Below are 15,586 nucleotides of genomic sequence, written 5' to 3'. Positions count from 1 at the left end.
ATCAGGCTACTCAACTGCAGGGGGAAAAAAAAAACGCATTAAGAAAATCAAACTACAAAATATTGACCCTTCTTTGTCCTCCACTACAATGCGATCACCAAACTTCGGCGAAATAACAACGCAACCCGACGTTGAGAAAAAAAAAAAAATGTTTTTACCCAATTCAAACTATGCTTTTGGACGAGCCCCCATGTTACGGCCTGACTCAAAGGCCATAACCAGAACAAAGGAGGACAAGGGTCAACTTTTACTTAATTTATTTAAAAGAACTTAATCAAAAACGAACGAAGATGTCCGTGTCAGTAAATATGAAGAAGTCAGTGTGTAGGCAAAGTGCATGAGTGTGATATGGACTGAGAAGTGAAATGCGTGGATGCAAAACAAACAAAGGAAAAACTAGGCCGTCCAACAAAGCCCACGAAGGCCCAAAAAACAGCAGCCCCGCAGCCCCCTCCGCAGGGGAACACCCATGCCCTTTATGCACAGGCCAGTTAGGTTACGACAGGTGCGCTGGCCACGCCCACGCCGCCAATACCTGTAATGACACAAGACAGCCAGCAGCAAGCAGACGGACTGAGCAGGGACGTCACAGGATTCCATAGTGCATTTTTAAGTGCTTGATCTAAAGAGGTGGAGTGTGCAGGGCTGCGAAAGTAGTCAGTGATGGCACTCATATGGTAGCATTTATTCACATAGAACATTAAATCAGAGCAGACATTAATTTATCACTTTTAAATATTGGTTTAATCATAGGTATTGATTATTTATTATAATACAAAATTGCCCCTTTAAAGTGTAGCAGTAGCAGGTAGGCAGCTGGAGGATCATCTGGTCCTGAGTGTCTGGAAACTGCAGCATCTGCAGCAGCTCTGCTCCAGTCACACTGATGGATGATTGATGCTCTACACTTAAAACCTGTTGAGGAGATTTGGCAGATTCCATCATGCTCACTATGAGGTTTCTCCATTAGGATTCCTCAACACTGACTTGACACTGACACTAACTTGGATTGTGATTATATGTGCTGTATTCATTACTTACTCTAGTTCAGTCAGTTCATATGTAGGGTCTCTCTGTAGAGCAGAGAGCAGCTCCACTCCAAACTGCTGCAGTCTGTTTCCTCTCAGGTCCAGCTCTCTCAGACTGGAGGGGTTTGATCTGAGAGCTGCAGCTAGAGATGAACAGCTCCTCTCTGTGAGCTCACAGTACTGCAGCCTGAGAGAGACACATCATACAGAGAACAGATTTAAAGAACACTTCATAAATAACACAAACTCAACACAAATCCCAACATCTTATTAGGACCTGTTGTGATTTAAACCTTTCTAGAGGTCAAGACGTTGTCACACACACATACTCACACAAACACCCAAACACACACACACACACACACTCTCACACACAAAGTGTACATCTTGTCTACAGGTCAGGAAATAAAACAGATGTGAAGGCCTGTTAGGCCTTCTGTTTTCTTTCTACTTGTTTTCAGGTGTGCTCAGGACCTAACGAGCTGATAAGAGGACCGCTTCCTCTCCCCTTGAGAGGGCCATTCTTGCTTTGGGTTTTGGACATGCAACACTGCACTCAGACACATTGCAAACACACAACATTCATTACTGATGACTGACTTTGACCCACCTCACACTGGTTGTTTGTTTGTTACTTGGTTAATTTGGTTAATAAATCCATATTTTAGTTAAAGAACCATGTACACTGTGTGTGTGGTGTGTGTGTGTGTGTGTGTGTGTGTGTGTGTGTGTGTGTGTGTGTGTGTGTGTGTGTGTGTGTGTGTGTGAAAGAGAGGAAGTGTGTGTGTGTGTGTGTGTGAAAGAGAGAAAGAGACAGAGAGAAAGAGACTTTATTCATGTATCTGTGACAAGCACAGGCATGCAAACCTGCACCCCCACACACACACACTTGCAGACTTACTCCAGTGTCTCCAGTCTACAGTTGGGATGCTCCAGACCAGCAGAAAGCAGCTCCACTCCTGAATTTCCCACATTATTGTAATTCAGGTTCAGCTGTCTCAGACTGGAAGAGTTTGATCTGAGAGCTGAAGATAAAGCTGCACAACTCTTCTCTGTGAGGTTACAACCCCACAGGCTGTAGACACACACACATTAACACTAAGGCATAGAGATGAAAATCACTCTTTTAAAGCACAGACAACACAGTGTAAGGATAAAGACACACACACACACCACACACACAGTGTACATCTTTTGTTTACAGGTCAGAAAATAGAACAGACAAATCCCAAACATCTTCACAGCACAGTGTTAAAGGAACACGCCACCCAATGTCAGTAGTAATATATGTTCTTACCTTAATTTTCACAAGTTGAGTCATACCTCTCCCGTGTCGGTACGTGCACTCAAACGCTCTGGTGCGCGGCTGGACTGTGTTAGCATGTTGCTATGCTAGCGGGCTTTGACGGGAACTAAGCGTAGAAGTAATCAAAAACATCCACGTTTTCCCGACTTAAATACAGTTGCACTAGTAGTTGATAGAAATGCTACGGCCACGCAACATGAAACGTGGCGATTTTCCAAGCGAATAAACCGGAGAACTACAATGTGTGGCGCAATAGCACTTGGGAGTACTTCGACCTAGCATAGTAGTATTGTTAACACCTAATTGTAGATCCTATCCACCACAGAGTTTAGAATCCATGCTGGATCGACCCTCAGCCTCTCCCTCCACTCTGAGCGAGAGAGAGGCACACACACTAGAGATGCGCTGATGGGCTATTATTTCAACCATAACTGCATAGCAAAACTTATCATCCATCAGCACCAAAGTTTTTTGACCAATTTTCAAAACTGCACCCGCCCACCATCCGCTGGTTGTTTTAATGTAGGCTATAGGCTATGGGTGATGCAGCGCTGCTGACGTTAGGCTAGAAAGCCCTTGCCTGTTCTAGAAAGACTGATCCAATGCAGCAAATATATTAAAAGGCTAAAGTCGTACATCAGCTATGTTGTAGCCTATCCCCAGAATATCAGCAACAAACTCAGTCTCTGTCTCGCAAAACAGTCTCCAAATAAAACGCACATCGGCCTGTTGCCTATTCTGCCAGCTTGGGGCAATCGTCCAAAATGCTTGATTGCATTGCATTCTCCACATTTTTAGCTACATTTTCATGTACCACATCAGCATTTTTGTTCAGTGAATCTTTTGTAAACTGCTTTACAATTACCGTCGGGCCTATAGGCCTATTGCCTGGCTTGCCTCAGCTTTGGTCACGTCCTTTTAAAATTTTATCATTGTAATAAAAAACGCAATTTGCCACATAATTTCAACATGCTCCTGGCCTACTAATTAATGCCTATTGTACTTTATTTTTTGCAAAAAGAAAGAAATCCTTGATAAAATAACAATTCATTCACATTATAGGCTACTTTACACACTGTTATGTCAGGGTGACTGACAAGCCTGTTCTGAAGACTCCCATTCATTTTGACTGCACGAGCGCGTCTTTTTCAGACGGACAGCATTTTATAGCAGGCCATCGGACAAATATGACGCCTCGATATTAAAGAAACTCCGACTCCATTCATTCTGAAAGTCCACCGCACAAGCATGTTCACATTTTTAGTAACAACCGCCAAACTTGCTTGCTTGCCTTACACATCTAAGTTTTCCGACTATTTTTCGTACCTTCTTTTCCCGCTGGATGTTATTGAGTTTGTAGACGTTTTAGCTCTTACGTTCTGAACATCTCGCACTGCCATCGCCCGATGTCATTTCTGAGTCATCACTCTCTGTCTCTCTTTTAAATGCCTATTCCCTGAATGGTAGGCTACAATTATGTGTTTTATATATAGGCTAATATCGAAACAAAATAACCCAGGCAGTCTCATCTAGGATATAACACAGGTTGAAGTCAACGTCGGTTCTATTTAGGGAGGTGAATGTGTGTAAACATCTGTAGATGACTCAGAAATGACATCGGAAGACAAGGAGTGAATAGTGGCAAGAGGCAAGCCGAAGGCTGCTGACAAGGGCCCGACGCTATTGTAAAGCAATTTACAAAAGATTCACTGAACAAAAATGCTGATGTGGTACATGAAAATTTAGCTAAAAATGTGGAGAATGCAATGCAATCAAGCATTTTGGACGATATATTGTCACAAGCTGGCAGAATAGGCAACAGGCCGATGTGCGTTTTATTTGGAGACTGTTTTGCGAGACAGAGACTGAGTTTGCTGCTGATATTCTGGGGATAGGCTACAACATAGCCAATGTACGACTTTAGCCTTTTAATATATTTGCTGCATTAGATCAGTCTTTCTAGAACAGGCAAGGGCTTTCTAGCCTCACGTCAGCAGCGCTGCATCACCCATAGCCTACATTAAAACAACCAGCGGATGGTGGTTGGGTGTGGTTTCGAAAATTGGTCAAAAAACTTTGGTGCTGATGGATGGCTGATGGATGATAAGTTTTGCTATGCAGTTATGGTTGAAATAATAGCCCATCAGCGCATCTCTAGTGTGTGTGCCTCTCTCTCGCTCAGAGGGGAGGGAGAGGCTGAGGGTCGATCCAGCATGGATTCTAAACTCTGTGGTGGATAGGATCTACAATTAGGTGTTAACAATACTACTACGCTGGGTCGAAGTACTCCCAAGTGCTATTGCGCCACACATTGTAGTTCTCCGGTTTATTCGCTTGGAAAATCGCCACGTTTCATGTTACGTGGTCGTAGCATTTCTATCAACTACTAGTGCAACTGTATTTAAGTCAGGAAAACGTGGATGTTTTTGATTACTTCTACGCTTAGTTACCGTCAAAGCCCGCTAGCATAGCAACATGCTAACACAGTCCAGGCGCGCACCAGAGCGTTTGAGTGCACGTACCGACACGGGAGAGGTATGACTCAACTCGTGAAAGTTAAGGTAAGAACATATATTACTACTGACATTGGGTGGCGTGTTCCTTTAAGTTAAGTTTGTGTGTGTGTGTGTGTGTGTGTGTGTGTGTGTGTGTGTGTGTGTGCGCGCGCGCGCCTGCGTGTGTCTGTGAAAGAGAGAAAGAGACTCATGTCACACACACACACATACAAACACACAAAGGCATGAAGTGACACACACACACACACACACTTGCAGACTTACCCCAGTGTTTCCAGTCTACAGTTTGGATGCTCCAGACCAGTATAAAGCAGCTCCACTCCTGCATCTCCCAGATTATTGTTACTCAGGTTCAGCTGTCTCAGACTGGAGGAGTTTGATCTGAGAGCTGAAGATAAAGCTGCACAGCTCTTCTCTGTGAGGAAACAACCCCTCAGCCTGACACATACACACATTAACATTAAAGGCACACTATGCAAGATTTTCACCTTAACAAAGCCAATTTGTTGGCAAACGAACTTGTAATAGGCAAATCGTTCACCTAGCATAGCTATACAGCATAGATGTAGCGAGTTCGAGAAAACCAGCCATGTAACTTCCCCCATAATCCTGCAAGTTAAACTCCTCCAGAGCTGCTGAAAGGCCAGTTTCCCCAGGGACAGAATGGTCTTCTGGTTCCACATGTTTTCATACTTCTGACTCATGTGTTTTGATTGTATGATCAGGAAGTGTGTGTACATTTGAGTCAGAGACTTTGGAATCTCTCCACTCTCTGCTTCTGTCATGATGCACTCCAGAACAGAGGCCGCCATCCAACAGAAGACTGGAATGTGGCACATGATGTAGAGGCTCCTGGAAGACTTCAGGTGTGTGATGATTCTGCTGGCCAGCTCCTTTTCTGTGATTTTCTTCCTGAAGTACTCCTCCTTCTGTGGGTCATTGAAACCTCGTACCTCTGTCACCTGGTCCACAAACTCTGGAGGGATTTGATTGGTTGCTGCTGGTCGGGAGGTGATCCAAACAAGAGCAGAGGGAAGCAGATTCCCCTGGATTAGGTTTGTGAGAAGGACATCCACAGAGGCAGATTCTGTGATGTTGTAGATGCATTCATTGTGCTGGAAATCCAGAGGAAGTCTGCTCTCGTCCAGACCATCAAAGATAAAGGCAATGCTGTATCTGTCCTGGTTGGAGAAGTCCTTTGTTTCACTGAAGAAATTATGAATCAGGTCCATAAGGGTGAAATGTTTGTTTTTCATCAGGTTCAGCTCCCGAAAAGGAAGAGGAAAAATGAAGTGGATATTTTGATTTGCTTTGCTTTTAGCCCAGTCCAGAATGAACTTCTGCACAGAGACTGTTTTTCCAATGCCAGCCACTCCCTTTGTCAGCACAGTTCTGATGGGTTTGTCCTGTCTAGGTAAGGGCTTGAAGATGTCCGTACATTTGATTGGTGTGTCTCTCTGCTTTACTTGTCTCTTGGATACCATCTCAATCTGTCTGACTTCGTGTTCAGTATTGACCTCTACACTTTCCCCCTCTGTGATGTAGAGCTCAGTGTAAGTCTTCTCCAGAAAAGTAGATTTTCCCTGCTTTGGGATGCCTTCACGTACACTCTGACACTTCTTTGCTAGCCTATATTTCAGGTCTTGTTGGCATCTGGGAAACAGTCCATCTGGATATAAAGACACACGATTAAGTCAGTCGTATTACATAAGTGTGTGAAGGGAGCACTTTGCAGTGGAACTTGAAGCCTTTATCATGACATTGTGACAGATCATATCCTTTCAGTAGTCATGGCAGTTTGTGTTCAATGATCATTTGGTAACTTTTCAGTTCTCAGAATGTTATGCAGCAGACTCATGTAAGAGCATCTTATGAAGCTGTTAGAAATAATAGTTAAGAATAATATGACACTGTTATATTTATATAGTATTTGTAGGCACTAAATATTTATTATGGATTCAATTGCTCAATACTTCTATTGATGTTTTATCCATTTTACTGGTATCAGCAAGAATACAAACATACTCAGTTGTTACCAATTAGATTAGATTTCACTGGAGCAATTAGGTGAACATGAATTCTGCCAGATTCCGAAATGGTTTTCAAATTATGTTGTAATAACAATAAACTAAGTTCAGTAATGAATGAATAAATCACTCACATTTCTCCAGTTGCTGAGCGAGGATCTCCTGACTCATGTTCCTCAGGATGTGCACTGCAATCTTCAGAGCTCCATCTCTAGCATCTCTCTGGTCCTCTTCATCCTCCTCCTCCTCATTACAAGGGGATTCTGGGTAATCATGACTCAGGAGTTTCTTGAGTCTCTTCAGTTCATTCTTCATGAAAGTGATGACTTTTTCTTCAAGCTTCTGTTTCCTGAAAACAAGTCTTTCCACCAATAATGAAATAAACATGAGGATTTGGTCAGCAAATATTCTCTAATTGCTTTTTTACTTGCTTTCAAGTAATGCTTTGCCACTGAATTTATTTTCTGCTATTTATTTCCAGTGCTCTTCAAATGATCACATTACATCATAAGAATATCTGTGCACAATAGCTGTAGAATGAACATGTATTGAATAAATTGTCTTCACATGGTCATTATTATTTAGTTTATGGCATCAGTGCATGACTGATTTATAGGGCTGCACAATTATTGCAATCGCAATATGAACCAACGTAATTATCGGTACCTAATCACATAAGCACATATCGCAAAACACAATCGCAATATCTGTCTGAGAAATCACAATTAGATATTTTCCTTAAATCGTGCAGCCCTACTGATTTAACATACACCTACACACACACACACACACACACACACACACACACCTCAAATACAGCAGACAGCTCTTTTCTTTTTGCTTCATGTTGGATGCTGTAGGAAATAAGAACAGTATCAGTCAACAAAGTGTTTACAGGTAAATATCTATGGTGTATTTAGGCATAAACACCAGTACTATATACTTACGTTATGTAAGGGATAATGTATAGAACGCCGGTCATTATTGGGAAAATAAGTCCCGATCCGGACCCGAACCGGACCCCGACCCGCAGCGGAGGGGTCTTATTCCGCCCTGAAGGGACTTATTTTCCCAATAATGACCGGCGTTCTATACATTATCCCACTTATTACACGGCTACTTGCCAAAACGTAACAAAACTAGATGTACCGCAGAGCGGTACAAAATATGACCGCCGCCCAATCCAGCACATTTTTTCCACAAAAATAAATCACGCTGAAAGGCCTATATGATTCTAACTGTCTCACTAAATTGCATTATCCACACTCAATTCTCACTGGTATCTGCTAGACAACAAGTACCAAAACATGATTAGTTCATAGATTTCACATGTAAAATTCATTTTATACAAGCCCACCTCCATCTTGCCTGTTCATAATTCTGAGAAATTCTTGAATTGTGTACATGTGTGCATGTACATGTTTATGTTATGTGTGTGTGTGTGTGTGTGTGTGTGTGTGTGTGTGTGTGCGTGCTTGTGTGTGTGCCTGCGTATGTGCCTGTGCATGCATGCGTACATATGTCTACTGTGTGAGTATGTGTCATACGTATGATTACTGTGAATGTATGTGTGTGCATGTGTATCTGTTTGTGCACATGTGTGCACATGAAATGGGTTAACATGACCCCTGGAGGCAAACATACGGAAAAAATTGGTCATCCTAGGCCAGGGGTGGGCAAATTGCGGCCCGCGGATCCGGCCCGCCAAGCACTTTCATCCGGCCCGCTGATCATTTCATTTGGTTATCAGGCTGCTCGCTATTTTTTTCCTGTGATAGAGACGACGTTGGTTAGCTTTACTGCAAACTGCTTTTCACTCTCCTTAGAGAACGTTTACAATGTCAATGTCAAAACATCATGTTAAATAGAGATAACATCATGTTAAAGCAACACCAAAGAGTTTTTTGTACCTTAAAATAATGTTTCCAAAATCGTTTCAGTGGTTCATCAACTCGTAACAGGGTGAACGGCACTTTCTGCATTCGCTTCGCGGCCCTCTATCGGCTATTACCGCACTATGTAAGTTTGATGCATCGGGTAGCGGATCTGTAGTTCGATGGAATGAGACATGAGAAACTACAAATTTCACTTGCATCTGATGTCGCAATACATCGTACTTTCATAAAATCATGCAACTTATTCTACCTTGTCTGTGGACATTGTTATTTGCAAAGCCGGTGCTGGATAAACAAATAGTGCGTGCGACAGATGAAAAGTTCTTTGGTGTTGCTTTAAACTAAGTTAACTCTTAGTTATCTCCTTTACAGCAGATCTAACGTGAACCTGCGATCCATTTAATTGGGAACATGTCTGCACTCACGAGAGGGAGAGAGAGCCGCAGGTTCCAGCTGGCTTGTCATTGTTGATAATTGATATCTCCTTCTTATAAGAAACTTTTAAAAGGAAATCATGAAGGCAGCAGTAGTTCCCACTACTGACCATTTAAAAAGTGTCAGAGGGCCATACCGTAGCAGGCAGAAGATCATTGAGAAATAAACGTGAATTAAAGCGACTGTCTTAAAGCGACAGTGCACAATTTATACATTTGTTAAACAGCATAAAATTAGCAGTATTTTTAAGCAATTAATATTTTAAAAGAAATATTTTGTCATACTAAATTATAGGCTATAAAAAATGTATTTTTTTTATGTGTGTGTCGTGGGGGGGGGGGGGGGGGGTGTTGTTGTGCGGCCCGCCGGCCAATTTTCAAAACCCAGTGTGGCCCTTGAGCCAAAAAGTTTGCCCACCCCTGTCCTAGGCCCTACAGTTCTCAAGATATTCACAGAGAACTGTGTCTGCCCTACCCTCCTTTCAGGGGGTCCAGTCCAGCGGGGGGGCTACAGATCAAAACGAAAAACGACGGTTTCATGCTATCCATGTGGGGTTACATGCCCACCAAGTTTTGTGTACCCCGGTCTTTCAGTGTCCCGGGAATCCTTGTTGGTGTACATCACTAAATGTACACAAATTATTTTATTGTAAGGCCCCCCATGAACGAAAGTACACAAAATTTCGCATGCATTCAGAGGGTGTCATAATGATCTTAAACTTTTAATTTCGTGCAGTTTTGACCATGTCAGCCAGAGATATTGTGATGAAAACACCTAATTGTTTGCTTTTTAATTTTTAACTAGCTGGCGCTATACATGAAATAAGTGGTAATGGGATGGGTTGACATGCCCCCTTAAGACCAACATACATAAAAAAAGGTGGACCTCCTAGGCCCTACGGTTCTCGAGATATTCACAGAAAACTGTCTCCGGCCACCTACAGGCCAGTTGGTGTATAGTAACATAAATGAATTTATTGTGTGGCCCCCCATGAACGGAATTCCACGAAAATTGGCGTGCATACAGAGGGTGTCATAATGATCCTACACTTTCAATTTCGTGCAGTTTTGACTATGTTAGGTCACAGATACCTGCGATTACAACACCTCATTTTTACTTTTTTGTGTTTAACTAGGTGGCGCTATACATGAAATGAGTTATTCACAGAAAACTGTGTCTGCCCTACCCTCCTTTCGGGGGTCCAGTCCAGCGGGGGGGGGGGGGGGGGGGGGGGGGGGGGGGCTACAGATCAAAACGAAAAACGATGGTTCCATGCTATCCATGTCAGGTTACATGCCCACCAAGTTTCATGTACCCCGGTCTTTCAGTGTTCCGGGAATCCTTGACGGAAATTTGGGCATGCGAAAAAGAAAAAAAAGAAAACCAACCAGCCTAATATCTAAATGTCTGCAAAATTAGCTGCAGTTATACAAAGTTTTGATGGGAGTGAACATTGACTGATAGAGATATTCATTCATTTTTGAGGTGCTGATAGGTGATTGCATTTTATATAAAAGTAATGCAAAAGTATACACAGCTTAGCTCACATTGTCTATTGATATGGTGAATGTGTTGGGTGTTCTGAAGTGAATATGGTATTGAGACAAATATGAAAATTATTGGAAAGAACTGTAGACATTATGTAAAATGTAGTTGACTGTTGTGTCCACTAAACCTGTCTATAAGAAATGTGTAATATGGGCACAAATATATCTTCATTAAGATGTCCTTTCGGGATGACTGTTTCGTTCTCTGAAGTTGGTAAACTGGCCCTTTGAGTTTTCACTCTTCATGGACACACAGCTGGGTGCAGGTGAGTCTGGCCTCTCATCCATTGGCCTTCAAGTCAAGTCAAGTCAAGTCAAGTTTATTTATATAGCGCATTTCATTCACAGAGGTCATTCAATGTGCTTTACATAAACAAAACCAAACAATAATAACAAATAAAAGCATAGAAAGGCAATATAGTCAAAGAATAGTTAAAAGGTAAAGATTATAATAAAAAGAAAACATAAAACACAAGGTAAAATCATTTAAAAATAAAAAAAATAATTAGTAAGCAAAAACAAAGGCAAAAGTAGTAAAAAAGTAAACACAGCAAAGTAAACACATCATACAGCAGTAACTCATACAGTGGTCTAATAGAGTAGGCTATGTGATGTGATGAACCAGGTTATCCTCACCCATGGAATGTCTCTTTCTCCATTCAGAAAGGAATAAATCAACCACTTTCATAGTCAGAATAAATATACAATACAATAGCACACAAGTGGGCTGAAAGAAAGTCACACGATCAGGATCCGATTTCATATCAACACAAAAATTTTAAGGAGTAGCCTATAATCTTTCTTTCCAGATGGACACCTGTCCTTACAGGGAACAGGTTCATAAGCAGAGCCACCAGCAGAGCATCCATGCTGACTCATATTGGAGTTTGGATGTTTGAAAACTAAAAAATAAAGAGAAAGCCTAAAAAATGTAAGTAAATGAATTGAGTAGCCTACAAGGGGAGCGTACCTATGTTCCCTGCTTTGTATGAGACCGGGGAACATGGGACCCTTTTTTAAAACCCTAACCATAACCCTAACCCCTGTATGGACACATATATTACACTTTTTAGAATACTTTTAGATGACAATATGTTTTTAGAAAGGTCTGACCAGGGACTGGGGTTGCAAATTAGCCAACTGGCTAGAAACCTTTTATGTAACACATCTACAGACATTGTTATGGCATTGATTGTGATAGCTATGTATGTAATAATGTGCGCTGCATTGTCCCTGACAAATAAACTAATAAATAAAAAAATTAAAAATAGGAGCAAAAAGATTTGTATGTGTGCACGTCGAGCGAATCGATCGAGAAAACAAGGCGGCCGGATCTGGATCCTGGATCGCGCTCAGACTACCATTGCCTGCTCATAAAGTAAGTAACCTCAGTATGTTTCCTTATCAATGAAGGACACACGATTTAGTTTTTCTTTGCACAAAGCGAGGAAAAAAATGTTGCGGTGTGCGGTGTTAAGTTTTACGACCTTATTATTCATAATGTCTGCACAGCAAACAATTGCTGCCTAGCACTATCCAATAGTCTTCATGCAAGATCAGCTGTTCGAAAATTGCAGAACGATTGTGTCAGATTGTGTGTCCTAACGATTTTGGACGGGCAGTGTTATATTTCTGTACTTCTAAACTAGTTATTTATCTAGCGATAGTTAGCTTGATCTGGCTCTGGAGGATTTAGCAAGCAGGTAAACTAAGCTAAACATAGCTGTCATGATAATGTAAACCAACAAACAACATAACTTTCTTCATATTATTATCATGTTACTTACCTTATGAGCAGGCAATGGTAGTCTGAGCACGATCGAGATCCGGTTGTTTTCTCGATCGATTCGCTCGACGTGCACACATAAGTATCGTCACTCGTAGAAGCAGATTCGAGCACTTGTATCAATTGACTTGTAGTCGTGCAAGAAAATCAAAGCGATCTGTAGAATTTTATTAATGAGAAATTATTTCTCAGATGCACAACTTCGGATGCATTAGTTCACATTTGGGTTTACAAATGCACGAATGTTGTGCATGTTCTCAGATTATGAAACACGGATGTGCAAATGTGTTTCGCACCAACTGCGCTGCAACGATTGGAGCAAAAGTGTCGAGTGCGTGAATCTTGAAAGTTGTGACTCACAGGATAGGGTTTGTGTACCTGTAAAAAGGATTTGTGAACCCGTAGCCCCTATTTTGTGTTAACAAGATATAAAAAAATATGTACAACTTCAACTTTACTGTTACACATTTAGCCTATGACTTTAGCGTGCACATGCAAAATCTGCAGTTAAATGTGCTCGCCACTTTTGCACCCAATATACCTTCATAGACTTGGGGCTATTTAAGATTTAGGAGGGTGCCTGGTGATATCCCTTGGGCAATACCGTAGCCTAAACTTAACCTTAAATTACATAGGGAATGCCCTTCATTTCAAGGTGAATACTGATATCAAATGCATCACACTCGCTGTTTGACATTTATTCACACGGTAGCCTACTTCTAGCTATTGTAATACGTTTGAAATGTAGAAAGAAATAACGTAACGTCAGAGTCCGTCTATTAGACATTCTCTGGTAACGTAGGCTATTATGTCCAAGGCCATCTCGGGGAAATGTAACGACTAGCATCAGCCATTAGGTGGCGACAAAGGAGAAGAGAGTTTGCATTGACTGACCATCAAGCTCGATCTAGCGTCTGTTGAGGTGTTCTTTTTTACCACTATTGTTTTGTTTGTTTGTTATAGTGGCCATCAAGGTTTTTCCTTCTTTTTCATTTATTTTATTAGTTTTGTTTTGTTTTGTTCTTTAGTTTTGCAGAGATACAGTACCCTCCGGAATTATTGGCACCTCTGCTTGGTTGGTGATTTATTGTAATCTCACAATGAAAAAACAGGAAATATCCCACCTTGAAGGGAAGCAAATTTATTTTGAGAAAAAGGAAAATCTCATAAAGAAATAAATATTTTTTTTATGGTATGAAAATAAAGTCACACAGAGGCTAAATCCTCTAGTCATTTTTCAACATCGGAAAGACAAGAGAATACACTAAATTTAAATAAAAAGAGTGTGTTGACATTTGTAAGTCAGAGAATGTCTATGACAACCAGGTACTTTGTTGAAAATGCCTATATGCAGTTAAAACAATGATTAAAAGGGTCTAATTATCTGGAAATGTGACAAACATGCTTGGACAAGGGCCCATGGTTATCTTGCCCCCACGTACAGTATAGCGGATGGTAAGATAGGCAAAAAAAATCCATAAGAACCACTGTTGGAGAGTTACAGACAAATGTATCATCTTGGGGTTACCAAGTCCCCCAAAAAATCTTCAAAAGTGACCTCACTGCTAATAGCTTATTTAGAGGACATGCCAGGTAAAAGCCTGTCCAGTCATTTAACTACCAATGTAAATGGCAGGAGTTACTGAATGGTATAGTGACTTTGTCTGGAAGTATGGTCTATTGTCAGATGAAATGAAAATTGAGCTCTTTGGCTAGAAACACTTTAGGTGTGTTTTGGTGTAGATAGAATAATGGCTATACTGAAAAGAACCCCATGCCTAATGAGAATTATGGTGGAGGGGCTGTGCTATTGTGGGGCTGTTTTTGTTCCCAAAGGCCTTGGGAACCTAATTAAGGTGCATGGTATCATGAACACCAAGAAAAAGGAAAGGAAATCTGTCAATCTCTGCCAATACACTAAAAGTTGATCATGATTGGATCATTCATCAGGTCAATGAACCAAAACAAATGCCCAGATCAAAACAAATATTGTTTGCTGAACACAAAGTCATACTTCAGACATTGCCATCTCAGTCCCCTGATCTAAACTCCATAGGAAAACAGTGGGGTGAGTCAAAGAGGAGAATGCACAAGTGTGGGCAACGTGTTTTTGTTAAAAATATGAGATTTTCCTTTTTCTCAAAATAAATTTGCTTCCCTTCAAGGTTGGATTTTTCCTATTTTTTTTCATTGTGAGATTACAATAAATCACCAACAGATTATTTATCTATACCGGTTTTTAGTCAACTTTAGCAGAGGTGCCAATAATTCTGAAGGGTACTGTCTGAAATACACTCTTCACATTATAGGGAAAGTGCATTTGTTCACACAAATAGGCTACACTATGCACACCAAAAGTAGGCCTACAAAAAATAAAAGTTTATATCATGATATATTTCACATTTCAAGCCTAGGTATGGAGATTGTGAGGGTCAGACTGTTTTGAGTTCTCCGTCATTACAAAGTCTGACTGCTGTGTCTAGGAAGGACTGTTGGAGACGTTTGATCTTGGCAGGGGTATGGAGAGAGTATATAGTGCTTTTTCTCATTTGCCAACCAGTGCAGCGTAGTCTGGTTGGGAGAGGGTGATGCGGTGGATGTGGTGGGCCTATCATCTCCTTTAACAAGGTGATTGCTGCTTCCTCTCTCCATTTTTTCAGATATGGGAGGTGGGTGAATGCTCCATCTCTGCACTCTTGCAGGATCCGGATGTCTTGGTCTGGTGTGAATCTGCCAGGTCAACATACTCAGTTGAGGAGTACGATCACAAATATGTGATTAAAATGTTCGCAAACCGAGAGTTCCGTATTATGATGCGACAATTACCCTCAGATATTTTCTCCATAGAGTGTATAAAGAACACTGAAACTATAGATAGTTTGCGTATAATTCTAGAAGGAACTCAACAGGTTAAAAGCCTTTAAAGGGGTGTTGGGAGTGGGACACACTCTCTGCCCGGCTGTACAGCCATTGTGGGTCATGTGCTGCTTTTTGGCCCATACTGTCTTCTTCTTCTTCTTCTTCTTCTTCTTTTATCATTTTGTAT

At 41.2% G+C, this 15,586-nt stretch overlaps 1 protein-coding gene and 1 long non-coding RNA gene across 2 annotated transcripts; both read right to left on the bottom strand.

Annotated features, from left to right (window-relative positions):
- Positions 1-728: 728 nt before the first annotated feature.
- LOC143134428 (uncharacterized) lies at positions 729-2,043 on the bottom strand. Its single transcript, XR_012988641.1, has 3 exons — positions 1,930-2,043; positions 1,042-1,215; positions 729-915 (listed from the first exon to the last, which is right to left on the bottom strand). It is a non-coding gene; the product is annotated as an uncharacterized LOC143134428 (long non-coding RNA).
- A 3,067-nt stretch (positions 2,044-5,110) lies between these two features.
- Positions 5,111-7,215, bottom strand: LOC143133483 (protein NLRC3-like). The gene is made up of 3 exons (XM_076293245.1): positions 7,012-7,215; positions 5,439-6,519; positions 5,111-5,288 (listed from the first exon to the last, which is right to left on the bottom strand). The coding sequence occupies exons 1-3, from the start codon at positions 7,190-7,192 to the stop codon at positions 5,111-5,113; spliced, it is 1,440 nt and encodes a 479-aa protein (XP_076149360.1). The 5' UTR covers positions 7,193-7,215.
- Positions 7,216-15,586: the final 8,371 nt, after the last annotated feature.

The sequence above is a fragment of the Alosa pseudoharengus genome, unplaced genomic scaffold, assembly GCF_046254945.1.
Source record: "Alosa pseudoharengus isolate Yale_2024_CS ecotype anadromous, Long Island Sound unplaced genomic scaffold, YU_APseudo_1.1 YU_APseudo_1.1_scf_2, whole genome shotgun sequence".
NCBI classification, from domain to species: domain Eukaryota; kingdom Metazoa; phylum Chordata; class Actinopteri; order Clupeiformes; family Clupeidae; genus Alosa; species Alosa pseudoharengus.
Note: the sequence above shows the minus strand (reverse complement) of the source record. Positions and strands in the feature narration are given on the sequence as shown.